The 18585-nt window shown below is 46.7% G+C and overlaps 1 protein-coding gene across 7 annotated transcripts in view; it reads left to right on the top strand.

Moving 5' to 3' along the window:
- The window catches only part of Eri3 (ERI1 exoribonuclease family member 3), a 130885-nt gene that overhangs the window by 40319 nt on the left and 71981 nt on the right, over positions 1-18585 (top strand). For all 7 annotated transcript variants that reach the window (XM_028785255.1, XM_028785262.1, XM_028785245.1 and 4 more), the window contains one exon: positions 1772-1863. In XM_028785255.1, the coding sequence (XP_028641088.1) occupies positions 1772-1863 (92 nt within the window). The remainder of the gene's footprint in view (positions 1-1771; positions 1864-18585) is intronic.

Here is an 18585-nt window from a genome sequence, read left to right as displayed (position 1 = left end):
GTTAGGGTTAGGGTTAGGGTTAGGGTTAGGGTTAGGGTTAGGGTTAGCAACATTTACATTCTGGTTACTGGCCTGCCATAGAATTAGAGGGGGTCCTTGGTCTTTTTACTGGATGCCTCCAGCATCTCAGAAGTGCCAGGGAACTAGCTTTACCTACTAGATGGGCATTCTTCCTTAGGGCCCACATGTGCCCTCCATTACTACTGATCACACAGCCCCTCTGCAGTCTGGTCTAACTAGACCTCCATTGCAGTTTTCTGCCATGTAGTCTTTGCTCTCACTAAATTTGCATCTGTTAATATTTTCAGTCATCAAGTATCTTGTTTTGAGTCAGGGTCTGCTATATAGCTTAGGCTAATTTTGAACTATGTAGCTCAGACTGGCCTCAAACTTGAGATCCTCAATTTCCCAGCTTACTGACTGCTGGAATTGCAGGTGTGTGCCAGCATGCCTGGCAACAGTCTTGTACTGAGTAAAACACTAGAACAGGACAGTGGGACTCCTGCTCTCTTACAGTCTGCTAGGGAAGACAGATTTTAACTGACTGACACTTGAACAGTCACCATGCCGGCGCTGTTGTCAACAGTGTTGTACCTTCTTCCTGCAGTACATGCTTGTTCATTACCCTGTCTCTCCTCTCAGCTTCTGTCTATTTTAGGGGAGGCATTTGATACATTGTCGCATTTAATTCTCAGAACAACTCAGTAAGGATTGTCATCCTACCCAGTTGTATAGATGAAAGAAATTGAGGTTTAGTGGTGTTTAATGACTTTTAAATGATTTCCAGTCAACAACGTAAGGAAGAACCAAGGATTGGAACCAGATGTATCTTACTTTTAATTCTGTTTCTAACTACTGTGTGATAGAGACTTAAAAAATAATCCTCCTATGCAAGTGGAAGCCATGGTATGATTGGCTGCATTCCTTTCCTGTGCCTGGGATCTTCTGAAAAATAGGCAGTGCTTCATGAATTCTTTATGATAATTCTCTTGTTATATACCGATGTCCGTGTTTGTACTCCACTGTAAGTGCAAACAGTAAAACCCAGCTGGAGGCATGAAGAGAAGGATTTAGGTGTGCTTCTGAATGGTTTCTTTCCCTGTATAGCACTTGAGCTCAGTCCTCAGAATGCTGTGCTGAATTGGAATCCTTGAGTTGGTTTGTAAAGCTTTGAGCAACTAGATCAAGCAGCGTTGCCTCACTGCTAGGAGAGTCTCTAGTTCATCAGTGGGACCTCCTTTGAAGGGAAAAGGGTTTCATCTTCTCTTGATGAAGAAGTAGGTTCATGAACACAGTTAGTCAGCACTGACTGTAAGCGTGAAGAGGCACAGGGATGAACAAGGCTGCAGGTAAGGTCCCGTCTCAGCCTCTTTCTGCCCTGTTCTGAGGGCCCAGGACCACCTGTTTCTGCATTGGGTTATGCCTTTGTGTGTCAGACAAGGAAAGAGACAGTTAAGTCACAGAAGGGGTGTTTGGACTAGCAGTTGGGATCACAGGCAGGCTGTCACACAGAGACGAGTAGAGGACCTTCCTCTCCCACCACACGTGGACTGTGGACTGTGGTGTCTCCCTGAAGAGATGATCCCTGAAGGGATCACCCAAGGACCTCTGTAGACCCAGCCAAGGCTGAGAGGACAGAGTGAAGCAGCATGCCTGGGAGAGCGTACCATTCCTCCTGCTCCGTTACAGGCTACTTAGCTGTGTGTCACTGTTGCACTGTTCTTGGGCTCAGGGAAAAGGATGATCTCATTTGTTCTTGTGTACTTTCCAGAGGGTCGATGAGTGGATGGCAAAGGAAGGCCTCTTAGATCCAAACGTCAAGTCGATCTTTGTCACCTGTGGAGACTGGGACTTGAAAGTCATGTGAGTATGCAGAGGGCTTCTTTGCTTCAGGGCTTGGCATCTAAGGGACCAGGCATTGCCTTTTAGGGCTTAAGCATTCAAGTCTGCTGGGCAGCAGGGGTCCTTGGGTCTTTCAGGCCACCAGAGGTAGAGGAAAGCTGGGAGCTGTGGCTTCTAGTCTCTGGAACAGGGCAGGGACAGGTTAAGGGCCCTGCTAGGACTGCTGTTATTAACCCTTCCTGCCTTTGACAAATCTTGTTGCTCACAGCAGCTCTTCTGATTGCTGGCCTGTGTGTTACTGACCCAGGAGGAAGCCATTAAAAGAAGGTCTTGAAGAAAAAAACCTTTTAAACAGAGTACTTAGTATATATTCAAAGTTCTCTAAGAACTTCACTAATCCTGTGAAGTAGGTACTATTCATATTTCTATTCTAACTAATGAAATTAAGGCACAGAGAAGTTAAATAAATTTCCCAAGACCACACAGTCAGGATTCAGACTCAGCAGTTGGCTCCAGGGTCCTTTCTCTTAACTGTTACTATGCTGCCCTATTATCTGGTATGTAAGACCCTGGTTATCAGCTGAGAGCCTGATGTCTGATGAGAGAGGGCTGCTTCTGGGAAATTGCCCAAGTCACCCTCCTCCTCTTTCTTCCTTTGTCCCCACTGCTGCTTCTCCTTTGTCTTCTAATGCTGTCTGGTTGTGGAAGGCAGAACAAGTTCCTTTGCTGGGTTGACACTTGTGCTTCTTGTCTGTCCTCATGGATACCTGGCTTCAGACAGCCCCCGGGGACTAAGGGGGTGGGGGTGCTGTTTGCTGAGAAGTGATGGAATCAATACCACTGTGTTCTTTGTAACTGAAGCAGCAGCAAGCTCGCTCTCTCTCTCTCTCTCTCTCTCTCTCTCTCTCTCTCTCTCTCTCTCTGTCCCTCCCTCTCACCCTCCCTCCCTCTCTGTGTCTGTGTGTGTGTGTGTGTGTGCGCGCGCGCGTGCGTGTATGCACACAGAAGGTGAGTGTTGGTGATGATGAGATATAGACTATAGTGACTGTTGCTTTCAAGTCAGGTTTTATCTTCTCACCAGGGTCCCTTGTCCCTTGTATATTTTTTAGATCCTGGTCATTGAGGTGAGCTTAGACCTCCAGTTGGGGGTCAGGCCTGCTGTTGGACTTTAGCTCTGTTGGGTAGTCAGGAAGAATGATCTGCAGAACACACGGGCACACAGCACTCACGTGCCCCATGTGCACACAGACTAGCTGCACACCTCTAGGCTTGTTCCAGGGTGTCTCTGTGCTCCCACATGACAGGACAGCTGTATGGGTTGGGTCTGGAAGTCTGGAAGCAGATGAGAATTAAAAGCATCAATGGCAAAGGTGAGAGGGCAAGAGTATTCCTTTCTTTGAGACAGGGCCTTGTATATTATTAACCCAGACTAGCCTTGAACTCACTTTGTATGATTACTACTGATCCTCCTGCCTCTACTTCTCAAGTGCTGGGACTATAGATGTGTTCCATCACACCTGGTCTCCGTGGTGCTGGCAACTGAACCCAGGGTTTTGTGCATGCTAGGCAAGCACCTTACCGACTGAACCCAGGGCTTTGTGCATGCTAGGCAAGCACCTTACCGACTGAGCTCCATCTCCAGTCTAGGACGGCTGTTCTCATTGTGTTTCCTAAGTAGCTTTGAAGCCTGGAGAATCTTACGTGGGGTCTTTGCAGCCCAGGGGAAACTGTTCCTAAATAGAAGATGCTTTGACCTTGTCCAGGGTCCAGCTCCTCCAGGTAGCCTCTCCTAGACTCCTGCCTTCCAGTGCGTTCCTCACTGGTGTCTTCGTCCTCCTAGTGGTAGTGCTTCTGAGCCTTCTGCTGTCACTTGTGAATTATGTGCACATGCATGCATCAGAGAACTTGATTTGCATGGGACTAGATATCAGCTCCTTTATTTGGAGCTGTCCCATGAGATGGAGGGGCAGTTTTAAAGGGCACTGTACACATTGGTCAAGCCTCTTCTGGCCTGTGCTGCACTGCCATTCTGTGTCTTCATGAGAAACAGTGCCCAGGTTGGGCTGCAGAATCCAAGTGTATATACTAACCACTGTCTCTGGTAGGAGGCGATGTCTCCTTTTTATAAACAGCAAACAAAACAAAGTAGAATACTTTGGGGGCTCACAGAGATAAAGATACAACTAAATAGAAGGGAATTCTAACACTTCTTGGTTTGTGATGATTTGAGTTTGGTGAAGAAGTTGGGGCTCTGGAGAAAGGTATGCCAGAAGCAGCTGCTGCTAGGTAACAGGGTAGGGGAGGAGGGGCTTTGACTCCCTTTAAGAAGCAGGACTGCACATAACTGCAGGGAAAGCTCTTAATTAAATGTGTAACAAAATAAAAGCAGCCAGAGAGAGAAGGTAAGTAGTGCGGCGTGACTGTGCACTGTTTACTGGTGTTCTGGAACCTTGGTAGCGGCTGTCAGTGGCTCTCAGCTGAGCCACCCTGTACTGTGCGCCTGGCAAAAGCTGCTGCTGCGGCTGACAAGGGTGTGTTAAATTGACACTCATAACTTGTTAGTATGTGGCTGACTTTGTATTCTGACATGCATTTCCAGAGTTAACTAAGTCTAAGGAATTCAGCAAATCCTCTCATTTCACACTCCCATTTTGGGAGCCCCGCTCTGTCTCCTTGCTGTTGTTCCTTCAGCCCCCAAGCTGTTCACATCACGGTTGTTGGAAAAGGCCTGATTAGTGCAGCACTGAGAAATGGGAACTGAAGTGGCAGGAGAAACCCCACTGCAGCAAAGAAATCTGCTCTTATCATGACAAAATCGTTTTGTGTCCATCTTTCTTCAGAGGTGGATGAGTTGATACTCCAGATTTGTAGGGCTTAAGACTGTAGTCCCAGGTACTATTATAGTTAGTTTTAGTTTAGTGGGTGTGGACTTAATTTTCTTCTCCTCCTCCTCTTCTTCCTTCTCTTCTTCCTCCTCCTCCTTCTGTTGTTGTTGTTTTGAGACACAGTTTCTCTGTGTAGCCCTGGCTGTCCTGGAACTCACTGTATAGACCAGACTGAGCCTCAAACTCAGAGATCTGCCTCTGCTTCCTCAGTGCTGGGATTAAATGTGTGCACCACTGCCACCACTACCACCACTCAGCTTTAATATTCTTCTATACTTTTTATAGAAAAGATACTTTATATGGTTTAGTTTGTTTAGCTCCCTGTTTCTCCCAGACTGTCCTTTCCTTATCTTACTGTGCCTTGACACTCCCAAAGAGGATTCTTGTTTCTTTGCTTGTCCAATTGGGGAGTATACCTCCTTGGGATGGAGGCCAGGCAGTGATGTAGATGGTAAGGAGTGAGATCTGTACAGGTGGCCATTTGAAGAACTTGAGTTCTAGCCTGTGGTCTGTAGCTCCAGGCTTACCCACTGAACAGCATGTGTCTGAGGAGTACACTAGATGCTTCCCAGGTGGGTATTTGCTCTAAGAAGATGGACAAAGGACAGAAGCAAGACTGGGGGCAAGGCTGGCCAGAGGGAGGCACAGGCCCTCAGTACAATTTGCAAAGCGGCCCTTTTTGGATAATTGAGCACTATCCTGAGTAAAAGAGAGGCTGGGGACTGCTCAGAGTTGGTTCAGGGAACCCTCATGCTATAGGTAAGGGCAGAGCTGGCCTTGGTCTTTAGTTGGCTACATGACTTCTGGGGTTTCCATGCTATACCCTGGCTTGCACTTTGCAGGGGTGGACCTAGAACACTGGAGGTTTAAGAAAGTCTGGAGATTAGAATGGACTTTGCTCACTGTACTCATGCTCACTGGTGGTGTATGGAGTGTGCACTAGGCTGTAGTCAAGTTGAAGAGTAAGACTGCTGGTACCCTAAGTGAAGTGATGGGAGACCTGCCTGAGAGCACTAAGCTAGAGGGTGCTGCCTGCAGGTCAGGCTGCTTCTTCTAGGCTCATTCAGTAAAGCCAATCATTCAGTAAAGTCATCCTGAAATAGTCTTTAACTTTGTGTCTTCTGATTCTTTGACTGACCCCTCCCCCTTAGTCACTTTTGCAGTTCATTCTTTCCTTAGTTTTTCCTAAGTCTTGGTGATTTTGTTTCCGAGACAGGAGTGTATGTGTATGTGTATGTGTATGTGTATGTGTATGTGTATGTGGCTATCCTAGAGTTTGCATTGCAGACTAGTCTGGTCTTGAACTCACAGAGATCTCTCTGCCTCCAGAGTGCAGTCTGGTCTTGAACTCACAGAGATCTCTCTGCCTCCAGAGTGCTGGGGTTAGAAGAATGCTCCACAGTGTTGGTGTTTCTAAAATACTGGAATTGCCTCTGTCCCCGTCCTATCTTTCATTTTCCTTCATTCTATTTTTTTTTCCCCAAGAGAAAGTACAACTAACAGGATCCTGACAAAGTCAAGAGATCTTCTCCATCAGCTGCTTGAAAACTGAGCTTTGTGCCCCGATGCCTCCTGTACCCCCACTGCCCTCTCTACACCCTCCTGTAATGCCTGGTGACATCAGTCAGCTACCTTGTCAGAAACCTGAGAACCACCCTTTGTCTAGTAGCCACAACCAGTTAATCTCCATATCCTGTTGACCATTCTAATCTGAGGTTTCTCCAGGTGATCTGTTCTTCTTGGCTCTGACTCCAGTCACATCACACCTCTGCCTCATCCTGTCAAGGCACCCGTATTTTCAAGGGTTGGAACCATCGAGGCTCTTGCTTACTTCCCTCAGTACTGTGCACCCTCCCACTTCTGTGTTCCTGGAGCCTGTTTATTTATTCCTCCATGAAATTTTATCGCAGCTTGTCTCCAATAAAAGAAACTCGTCTGTTTCTTTCGATTCTGATTGTAATCCTTAGACAAAGCTTGAGATGTAGTAGTTGTTTAGTAAATATTTTAAAATTTTGGGATAGTGATAGTGTTGGGGACCATCCTAAGACCTCACGTTTGCTAAGTACACAGTTGGTCACTGAACTATGCCAGCAAGCCACATAGGCCAGTAGTTTGTTAAACAAGGGACAGCTGAGTGACCCTGGAGAACACCTGCTCTGGAGGAGGGCAGAGTGTTGAGTCGGTCTGGGCTTGAGACGAAGAGCTTGTTCCTGGGCACATGGGAAGTACTGTATCTGATAGGTTCGTGCCTCTGGGACTGGAGGCTGGGACTCTGAAAAGCTTAAAATCAGAGAATAAACACAGCCATTGTTTATGGAGCATTTACCAGCAATCTTTTGTGCTGCTTTCACATAGTCATTTAAGTCTTACCACAGTCTTAGCAATTAAGTTATTTTTAAAAGTTTTTTATTTATATTTAAGTTATTTTTTTAAAAAATGTGTGTTTCTGCTATGCCATGGGACCAGAAAGTCAGAGGAAGATACTGGGAATTGAACTCAGTGAGGCATCAAAACAAGAGCCTTTACTTGCTCAGCCATCTTACAATCCTGAAATATTTCTTTTTGTAACACTTTTTCAAAAGTTTTAAAAATAAATTGAGAAACTAAGACTCAGAAATAAGTAGTCTGTCAAGGACATATAAACTGTTTGTTGACAGAGCAAGGATTTGAACCTAGGCCTCTGGCTCTCTGGAACCATTGTTGGACCATAGCCGTTGACCATCTGTTTCAGTCCTTGTTTTCATGATTCACACTGTGTGATCTGGTAGGAACACCCATCTTCCTTGTCTGTTGTTTGCTCTGAAGGTCAGAGCCTGAGCTGTTATCTCATCTGGTGTTGGAGCTTTAGACTTTGATGTTCCTTTTGGGATGAAGGCATGGTTGTCCAGGATGTGAAGGGGATGATTTGACACTGCCAGAGAGCTTTCTTGCAAGGCCACAAATAAATCAGTCCTCTAATCTGTGCTTTGTTTGTTTTGTTGTGTTGCTTTTAGTTTAAGATAGAGTCTCAGTGTTGTAGCCCAAGCTGGTCTTGAGATCACTGTCCTGACTCAACCTCTGAAGTGCTGAAATTCCAGATGTGTGCCACCTACCTTGCTCCCTGGGTCAGTTATAAGGACCTATAGTCAGTACCATTTTGGACACCTGAGCCTCATATTTATGTTTGGAAGCACAAAGAGCATCTCATCATGCCCCTGGGCTTATGAGCCTTACCCCTTGCCCAAGAGAGTGTCAGTTAATCCCCAGCTCTGAGCTGCATCACCTTTGATTAGCAGCCTGCTGGGGGAACTGCCTGAGTAAGAACTCCCTGCCAGTCCTGACTTGTCTCATTCCCTGTTACTTTTATCTGTCACTGCAAGCACTTGGGTTCCCCTCCTGAACTAATTAAGTTTGCATGTGTTTAGACACATTGCCAAATAGGGCTTAGCAAAGCGGAACCGAGTTACATCTCTTTCTGAGTAGGGAAGCAAGGGTATATGAACACTGCCTTTGTGGACCAGAGAGAAGCATGGTTGACAGGCACTGAGTGTGTGTGCAGATGATGGACACCTGCCCTGGTTCTCCTAGGGTTACAGCAGGCCTGCAAAGCAGCATTTGGATTAGCTCACAGGTTAATGTAAAGGCCCTCTTACCAGCACACTCAGTGAATTGGCACTCTGAGAGCTTATAGTGGAAAGAACATGGGTTTTGAAGTGTGCTGTTTCTCTGTGTACAAGCAGAACTGAAAGTCAAGTTTACTGGGATCTTTGTAAGCAGTGGACAGGGCTGTATGTTGTGTAGCCTCAGTCACCTCCATTCTAGATCCTACCAGGTAAAAGCAAGCAGAGTACAGTGTGGCCTTCTTATTAGAAGAGTGTGACACTTCTGTAAACAGGAACAGCTCGAAGCCCAAGTGTTTTCCCTTTTGCTTAGAGGGCACAGTTTCCCCCACTCAGTCGTCCGTGACCCTATAAGATGGTATCTGGGAGAGGTGGAAGGAAGGAGAATAGAGTAAGAGCAATGGTTCTTACTGGGCCAGTAAGCTGACTCAACAGGCAAAGTTAGATGCTTGCTAAGAACAGAGTTGTCCAGAATTTTTCCACACTGGAAATGGGGAAATGGAACTCAGCCCAGTAGCTCACCATAGTGAAGTGACAGCTGTCTGCACGTTTTTGTGAAAATTCATGCCTGCCTTTTTCTAGTGCCAGCTAGTCTGATGTCTGAGATGCCCTGTTGTACAATATCCCTGCATCCTCTTCAGATAACAGTTAAGAGGCAAGCCATATTACAGACTCTTTCTGAAGTAAGGGATCTGTGTTTTGGTTGCTGCAAAAGTCAGAAGAGTCCACAGAAAGCAGTAGAGTAGAGCCTCCATCCTTTATATAAGGGCTTGTGCGTCCCAGTCATGACAGAGCTCTTGATGGGAAAGATTGTTCCGAGTCAACGCTGGCTCTCAAGCACATGGGATGTGCGGGGGCAGGGGAAAGGATGTTCCAGAGGTTGTATAGGAATTCTGGACCTTCAAGTTAGAGTCTAAGCTCAGAGAGAGTCAGAGAGAATGGCAACTAGACCTTCTGCCCTCCCTTCAGTTTCCCTAGAGCACTCTCGTCATCAGAGGTGCATTGGGTTAGCCCCAAGAAGGCAGCTTGAGTTGATGGGGTCATGTTTCAGCTGCAGCTAATCCAAGTCACTCGATATAAATCTCCCTGCTGCCTCTTCCTCCCTCCCATCACCAACCCACAGACAGGGAAATGAATCCTGGCCCTCACCCTGAATACATCATGGCAGGCTTGCCTCTAATGAGAGAGGGCCATTCATTGTGGGGTGAAGCTCCCTGCAGAGCCTGGGATGCCATTAATTAAAGAAGAGCCACCTGAAGCCAGTGGTGCGGTGCAGCCTGCCACGCTCAGATGGAGTGGTGGTGGGGTAGCCTCGTTAGCCTGACAGCTTCTTGGGATGAGAGTTCTTGGGCTTGGAGGAGTGAGAGGTGCTCCCCCCACCACTCCTGTGAGCACAGATATCCCTGGAGCTGGCCTACTTAGAAACGTCTGAAGGCCCCTCCTATGGGTCTTGGGCCTAGAACCAGCATTAAAGGGAGTATCTACTTCTGAAATGCAGCCATGGCAGCTCCTGGTTCCCAGCCTTTGCTCCTTTTGCACTCTTTATGAGGTCTCAGAGCTGCAGGTTAACTGGTCTCTTACCATGCCACCTTTTACTGGGGCAGTAGCCTGTCTCAGAAGGACTTTATGGGGCCCTGGATGAGAAGCTTTGTTTTCTGTCAGCTTTTCCTGCTCCTTTCTGGGTCCTTCTGGCTTGGGTGACAGTGAAACTCCATTGACAGCCTCATTGTCTGGGAAGGTGTGGAGGATTTCACTCACTGTGGTGATTGTAGAACCTCTGAATGGAAGGTTTTGTTCGGCTAAAATGGATTAAAGATAAAGATACTGAAAGTAGGAGCAGCCTTATTGGCCTGCAGAACTGGTGACTAGTTCTTTACTTTTGAAAAGTGGTCTAGAAGCAAGTATTGCTGCCTGGATCCTAGCCCTAGGACTTGATATGTAGAGCTCTCTAGGACCATGGTTGGCAGCAGGTGTGGACCCTCTGCAAGACCTTTCTTTTAGCCCAGAGTTGGGATAACCCAGCTAGTCTCTGTTCCTGGATTGTCAGGAAGGCAAATTGGGTCCTGTGTCTGTGTCTCCAGAGCAGATTCTGGAAGTCTGGCTTATTCTCATAGTATAATCTGACAGATAAGGTGCTTTAGAGGGCCTAAGAACCATCTGGGGCATGGCTGGGCCATTGGTCTGCCTGTCTGTCCTCCTTGAGTTCACCTAACATGGATTGCAACCTCCCTCCCAGCTACCACCTCAGGCTGAGATATGGGGCCTACTCTTCTGTGTGTGGAACATTTTAATCTTCTTGAGTCTTAATATATTTAAAGGTCTGCATGTTCTTTGTCAGAGTGAAGGCTGGGGGAGCATGTCTCCTGAGTAGAAGGAACTACCAGTGCTCAGAAAACATTAATACTTTCTTTTGCATGTGGTGTTTTAAAGCCAGTACTTTTTTTCTAAGGCCTTGTCTATTATTTTTGTGGCTCTTGAATACAAACTTTTGGGTTTTTTTTTTACCCTAAATAAACAAACAAACAAATAAATTTGATAGGAGCCCACAGACCTTGTGGCCCAGGCCCAAAGTCCCAGCTACTTAGGAAGTTAAGGTCAGAAAATTGCAAGGTCAAGGCTTACCTGTATGGGCTACAGAACAGTTCAAGACCAACCTGGGCAACCTCATGTCAAAACTTCATGTCATATGAAGCCTCATGTCAAAGAGTAAAAAGAGGACTGAGTATGTAGTTCACTGATAGATTGCTTGCTTAGCATGCCTGAAAACCTAGGTTCAATCCTTGGTATCCCCTCACCCCCAAATCAAGGCATATAGACATAATAAAGTATATAAATATAAACAAATACCATTTTAAAATAACACATTTGTATACAAGTATACACCTGTGTCACCATCATTCTAATCAAGATTTCTGTCATCTCGGAAGGTCCCTGTGTACCCCTCCCCAGTTAGAAATGCCTACAGCTGCCAGTTAACCATTGTTTTGACTTATGTTACTTAGGGTAGTATTCTCGACCCTCATAGAAATTAAGTCCTACAAAATGTACTTCTCTGGTTTGTTTGCTTGCTTGCTTGCTTTTTTGTTTTTCCAAAATAGGATTTCTGTGTAGCCCTGATTGTCTTGGAACTTGGTCTGTAGACTGGGCTGGCTTTGATCTCTGAGATCCACCTGCCTCTGCTTCCCGACTGTTGGGATTAAGGGTGTGCATTGCCACTACTGCCTGGCCAAAATGTACTCTTCCATGTTTGATTTATTTTGCACAGTATAATAACAAATAATTTATGTAGTTGTATAGATGCCTTTGGCCTCTCTGTTGTTGTTTAGTTTTCACTGTTTCGCTATAGTCCTCTGTTATTTTCTCTTTGTTGGAGCACCTGCCTCCTTGAGCATTTAGCATATGTTTGCTGAATGAGTATATAAGTGTTTTTGATCTGTATGCCTATCGACTTCTTTCAACTGTCATTCTTCAAAACCCATTTCTAGTCCATCAGCCGTGCAGCCTTATGTCTCTATTCTGGAATCCACACTGCTCTCCCTTCTTTCTGAGGTACAGGTAGGGAGGCAACTGACCCTGGGCCCATAGAAGGAGCTTTTGAGACATTCTGGTTCATTTGTTTCTTCTTTCAGTAAATGAGTTAAGTACCCACTATGTGCTTAGGAATTGAGGACATAGTAGTAAACAAAAACCCAAGACCTTCTCAAGCAGCCTGCCTTCATCGAGTTTGTCTTCTGCTGTATGTAACTGGCCTGCTGTCTGCCATTTAAACTCTCATGCCAAAAAAAATCTTGGTCCTGTCCTGGTTCTTCTGTCTAGTGAGGTTCTGCAGGAGCTGGGTGGTAGTGGCTTTGACAGGGCTTCTCTTGGTCTTAGAACCCTCTTCCTTTTTTGTTCATGATGCCACCTCTGCTACTACTATGTGGCACTGAGTTTCTCAGTATTGGTGTTTCCCTTCCACTATCCTGAAGTCTGATTCCCTCTGTGGGAGGAGGGAATTAATCTTCAACTTTCCACGTCTGCAAAGGTGAGTGACCTCTGTTTTGTCAGTGCTTGCCAATCTGTCCCTTTAATTCCCAGCCATGGTAATAGAGACATTATTCTGTACTAAAGCAAACCACCAGTTCTCCTTCGAAGATGCTGAGCAAATCCAGGCCCTAGGAAAGAAAGACAGGTCAGCTTGCAGTCGTTCCTCTCAGAGGCTCTGGCTTATGGGGCCTAGAAGGGCGTGGCTCCTGAGCAGCTTGGCTCTTGAATGCAATTGCTGGATTTGTAAAGGGAAGATTCTCTGTAATCCTGTTTTTCCCTATCCTTCCCTACCCTACCCATGCTGAAAGGGTGGCTGTATCAGTTGGTCTAAATGAGGTTTCTTTTGACAGCCTTCTAATAGCACCTGCAAAGGGCAGCCTCAGCTGTGAGGCAGGGAGAGTCAAGGAGCATGGAGTTTGGGAGTTGAAGGCCAGGGAGCTTTGTATTTCATTTGGCATGGTAGCCTGTGCCTGAATGATTTGTGGACTGTGGGGCTTACCTTTTGTAGAGGTTTGGGAAGGGCGGCTGTGAGTGGGTAGGATAAATTCTCAGTGTCCCTGGCTAAAGGGTGACACAGCTCAGACTTCATAGTTTTATAAAACTGATTCTTCCAAAGCCTGCGAGAATGTTGGTTTGGGGAAGAAAGCGAGCCAGCCCAGAGAATCCCAGGAGTCTGACAGGCCTTTTTCTCTGCGATTCTTTCTTGCAGGCAGCCCGAGGCAGCCTGTCTCTTTGTTAACAGAGTGACAGCAATGTGACACCATGGAAATAATTACTAACAAATCACGGTGCTGACTGCAAACAGCTCTCTATCTTCAGAGGCATGTCAGGGTGCATTAGAGCAGGACTGCAGGAGCGGCAAAGGGGCCCGAGCCTCAGCCTGTACTCAGGCTCCCCTAGCCTCCCCCACCCTGGCCTCTGCTTCTGTATCTTACTTACTGCTGTGTTGTTGGCCTTTGCCTGTCAGGCCAGCTAAGGGCCAGCTGGGTCTGCAGGTAGCTTGTGCCTCGTCTAGATTCCTTTAGGCAGATGGCCAGAGCTCTGTCTTTGCCAAGGGCACCTGGGTAATGAGAGGTGAAAGGGTGCCCCATTTCTCTGACTCACTCAGCTACCCAAGACCTGCTTCACCTGCCTTGCTTTAGGTTTTAAGGGTGGTAGTACCTGCTCCAGCAGGACCCAGAGGGTGAGGGAAGCCTTGTGTCTGTTAGCCCAGCTCCCTCCCCGACCAGCCCTGGTTTCTTCTTCAATTGCCATAGTCAATTTTTGGTAAGTCGACTTTGTCCATTCCCTCTTGGTTAGCAGAGTGATTGCTCTGACTGTCAGGGCTGTAAATAATGTTCCTGTTGTGTGTGGCTGGAGGCAGCACATCGGGTGGGAGAGGAGGGGATGGAGGAGCTACGACAACGCTCAGCTCCATTGCTCGCCCCCTCCCCTCTCATACAATATTTATCCAGGGATGGGAGTCAGATGCAGCGACCTCAGGGGTCACCCAGTTAAATAGCTTCTGAACCTCCCTGCATTCTAATTGCTGCAGTTGTCCTTTGCTCTGGAGACTTCTCCTCCCCATTGTCTGCTGAGGTACACACTAATGGCTGTCCTCTCTGGCCCTGCAGGGAGGCATGGGAGGGGGCAGTGCTCATTGCTACCTTCCTTTCCCTAGAGATAAAGGAATCCAGGGCCTGTTAACAAGTGGCTTTAGCCAGAAGGACAACATCCCTGGCTTCCCTCTCTACCCCTTGCAAACCTGGCTGGAGGAGTTTGAGGCAGTGTGCTTGGTGGTTGGCACCAAGAACTTTCAGCCATTTTCAATCTCCATAGCCAGAAATGTTGACTCTGACTATAACCAGACTCATGACTCCCTTCAGTGCTGCCTGGACTGGGGGCAGACTCTTGACAGGGATGTCATTCCGTGTCCACAACATTCCCACATAACAAGATTTGAAAACATCTAGGGAATGCCATTTCCTGTAGTAATATGGTACATTTGGCTCAAAGATTGGTCAGAAGCAGTTTGTCTGGTTCTTTGGATGTCAGTTTTGATGATGGATCATAGTAGCAGTGTGCCGCTGCTAAGGGTGGCACGTGTCAGCCATGTCCACCAGGACTTTGCTGTAAATGTCAGTTCCTTCCACTGTAGTTCTTCTCCCATAAGGAACATTGTAGGAAGCTGCCATGGAAGGTGTGAAGTGAAGACACAGGCAGTCAGAAGTGGCCTGAAATCAGCTACTGAGACCTACTCTGGGCCAAAGTATGTATGCTGGGGACTGTGGCAGCACCAAGTGATCAGAACATGCTATAAGGTTACAGGGAACGGTAGATTGAAAATACAGTAAACAAGACACAAAACAAAGGGAGAAGACTGTATGGGGCATAATTGGCTGTAATTTTTAGTGGTAAACTCTTTTTAAAATAACAGAATATTAAGTTGAGCTGTACTGGCTACAGCTGGGGCACAGCCCTATTCTTTTCTAGTCCATGAAATAGTCTGATGTCTTTCCTGAAGCCTCTAAGTCTCAAACTTCATAGAATGCAGTTTAAAACTCCCTAAGCTTGTTCTAGTGCTGCTGTGCCAGGAACAGGACTCTGTATAGCCTGAGTGCTTGCACATCTTGAAATAATCAGGAAAGCTGGAATCAGGGCAGAGAGGACCAACCAGAGGTTAAAGGCAACAGCTGTGTCCTTGTGCACTTTATATGGGAGCAGAGGCTGGACTACATCCCAGATCCTGAGTACCGAGAGAATGACTCTCTGCAAAGCCTCCAGGGGGCATTGTAGGCCATACAAACATAGTTCAGGCACAGGGTCAAGATGGCCACAGGCCGGGTGGAAACTATGCTAGGATGTGTTGAGCATCTTAGAGATAGCTTAAGACACTAACTCCAGGTTTCCCTATCCAAAAATAAAATATGCCATTAGCCAAGGCACTGGCCAAAGTACCCTAGAAGCTTCCTATCTGGTGCTCAGCCTCCTTCCTCTACCCTCCTCTGAGCACTGTGCCATGGGATGAACATTGGAGAGGAACTTATCTTAATTGTTTGCCTAGACAGGCACTGGAAGGTATAAGTGATAAGGAGTTTCAGGACATTTGTAGTACCAGAGAGGCGCATGCTACACTTTTCCACAGGGGATTTGTAACATTTATGTACTTCCTATGGGTTCTGAGGGGGAAGAATTGCAGGAGAGATCGTCCGTAGGTGGGCTGTAAAAGCTAGGAGCCAAAAGAGCTGGAAGGATGGCTTAGTAGTTGAGAACACTGCTGCTCTTCCAGTAGATTGTTTTGATTCCTAGTACACACATGATGGCTCACAGCCTTCTGTAACTCCAGTCCTAGGGTATCTGATATACATGCAACATATATGCTAGCAAAACACTCATACCCGTAACAATATAAGTTATTGGGGCTGGAAAGATGTCTCATTGGTTAAGAGCACTGGGTGTTTTTCTAGAGGACCTGGGTTCAGTTCCTAGCACCCACATAGAGGCTCACAACCATCTGTAACTCCCAGTCTCAAGGCATCTGATACTTCCTTCTGGTCTCCTCAGGCACTGCATGCATGTGGTGTATGGTGTGTGTGTGTGTATACATATATCTATACTCATATATATACACATATACATATGTGCAGACCAAACACTCATACGCATAAAATAATGAATTCATCTTTTAAAAAAAGCCAGAAATGGGAAATACTTTACATATAGTTCCTTTAGAGTCTTTAAGCAGTGGTTTGGCCCTAGAGATTTGAGGTTGGTTTTCCTTGGGAAAACTCACAGCATAGCCTAAGGGGCATCCCAGTGCACCCGCCTGCATTCTGGTTCTGTTTGGGAACTCTTCCTAGCAGCATGTCTGGGAACAGTTCCAGCTGTGCTGCCAGACCCAGACGCAGGTGACGGCCTTTCGTCTGTACTGTAGGGAAACCAAGAGGAAATTAAATGTCATCTGCCCTCTGCACAGCAGGTTGCTGCCAGATCAGACTCTGTTGATCAGAGTTGTGCAAAGGGCACCCAAGGGAAGGCTTCCACCGCATCCATGCCCTCTGAGCTGTGGCAACTCCCAGGTGATAGCCTGGCTCAGTCCCACAGCTTTCTCTTCCTGGCTGGGTTCACCCTGGCCTAGAGCCCAGTCTAATACAGCTAATGGCAGCTGTGGACTATGCCATGCCAGAGAAGCATGTATACCAGTGGGAAAGAGTGAGAAGGGCAGGGTCTGGCAGTAGAGGATACACAGGAAGCAGCAAATAGACCTGGATTCAGGTTGTAGATCTGTTGTTGAGGATCTTGGAAAAGTCTCAAGAGCATTCACAACCTCTTCGGGTCTTGGTAAATATCATCTTTGTCCCCTGACATCTGTGGGAAGTACTTTCTGCAGAAAAGGTGTGAGGCCTTCTTCACTCCATCTTCCCCAGGTCTGTAACATGTTGACTTAGGGCCTCCCTGTGGAGTTAGCTATAGCTACTATGAAGTAGGGCAGCAATAAGTTGGCCAGGAAGACTCAGCAGGCTGCCTTTCAATGCCTGGGTCCTTCCTTTCCTTGTCCTCTGAGATAAGTCTGGGTGATGGTGGTAAAGCAAGGTGTGAGATCTGCCAGAGGTCACCATCTAATGGGAGCTTAGCTGGCTCTCTCCAGCCTCAAACTTGTATGTCTCTTCCTGTTTTAGAGGACATCAGGATTTGCCCCACCCCAACCCTCTATTTCCCTCCCCCTTTTAAGTTCTAAGTATTCTAGGTGGGCCATAGTTCTTAGTTTCTCAATAACGTATTCTACTGAGGCTTTGGGAAAAGATGTTTAGTACTGACAGAGTTCTCCCAAGAAAACTCCCCACCCTTCACATCACCCCCATACCCCAGCTGCAGCATGGCTGCTGGTGGTGAAATTCATTAGTGCTCGCTGACAGCAGTGGAGTCAGAGGCACTCACTGTCTGCTTCCCGCTCCCTCACCCTCTTGTGCTGCTGCTTCAAGAACACTGATATTTAAATCTGATGGGCTGCTTATAGACTTCTTGTACCATGACAAGTTTGAGGAGGGTTTGGGGAAGAGGAGACAGACAAGGATCCAGCTGTCATGCTGGTATTTCAAACAGTACTCTCTCCTGACCCTTTGCAGGCTCCAGCAAGTGTATCATCTTTCTGAAGCCTGTGGTTGGAATTGTAACCTGCAGATATCCCAGAGGATGGAGCAAATGTGGGGGCAAACTGGGCTGATAAGTCAGCAGTTCATTCTCCCAGGGCTGTGGGCAGTCGGAGAACAGTGGAGAGACAGTGCACATGCTTGTTGAACAGGAAATTGAAGCTGAGTCTCTGTAGGTGCTACAGGGTGTTGCCCACCATTACCAGGAACAAGGAGGCTGTTCTTTGGCAGTTGCTTCTAGACTCAGTTTATGCTGTGGTTATCTTCCAGATAAAGCTGGGAGCCTCTGAATATAGGAACCAGGTTTGAGTAGCTTCTAATTTGAGCATGTTTTGGGTTTCAACAGTGCTCATAAAACTGTGATGGTCAGCTACAGTTCCTACTTTGTGTCTAGAGGGGGCAGGGGACTCTTGGCTTTTGTAACTGGTACTTGTGTGCTTTGTCTTTAAACTTGAAAGAGGAGTCCCTAGGTTCCTACTTTATCTGTAATGCCTCCCATCAATCCATTTTTGAAGCTACTGAGTGATTCTAGAATTTTTCCTTTTGCCATTTCCCAGAAGCTCACTTTTCTAGTATTTTTCCTTATCTAGCCTCATCTGGTCCAGAAGCATCTCCACAAACCTTTGCAGGTGCAATGTCTGCTGATCTAGCCACATACTTCCTCTGAGCCCATTTTCAAAGTTTATTTCCCTTGACTTTAAGTCACATAGAGTAGGTGATAGAGATGATGTTGCTTGCTTAAGGACAATGACCACTTGATAAGTTGTAGTGCAGTAGAGCCATAAAGCAGGATTGGGGTGAGGTATGGGGGTGTGGTGCACTGCTTACCCATTGAGGGCCTTTCCAGTGCCAGGTCCCACCATGGTGGAGGTCACTGAGGAACCGGCCAGGCTCCTCTCTTGTTTCCTCATCAAATCTTGTCATTGTCAAAAGTGCAGCTATTCAAGACACAATGGACTGGTCAGAGGGGTTATTCATAAAGTATACTATTATATACTTTACAATGGAGGGTAGACCAAGAGGGGGTTTTTGGTGGTGGTAGGAGGTCTATAGACATAAGTGTATTCTTTTTGTTGTTTAATTTTGTTTGTTTTTCAAGACAGG

The sequence above is a fragment of the Grammomys surdaster genome, unplaced genomic scaffold (genome assembly GCF_004785775.1).
Source record: "Grammomys surdaster isolate TR1022 unplaced genomic scaffold, NIH_TR_1.0 100, whole genome shotgun sequence".
NCBI classification, from domain to species: Eukaryota; Metazoa; Chordata; class Mammalia; order Rodentia; family Muridae; genus Grammomys; species Grammomys surdaster.
This window is presented reverse-complemented; position numbering and strand designations above follow the sequence as displayed.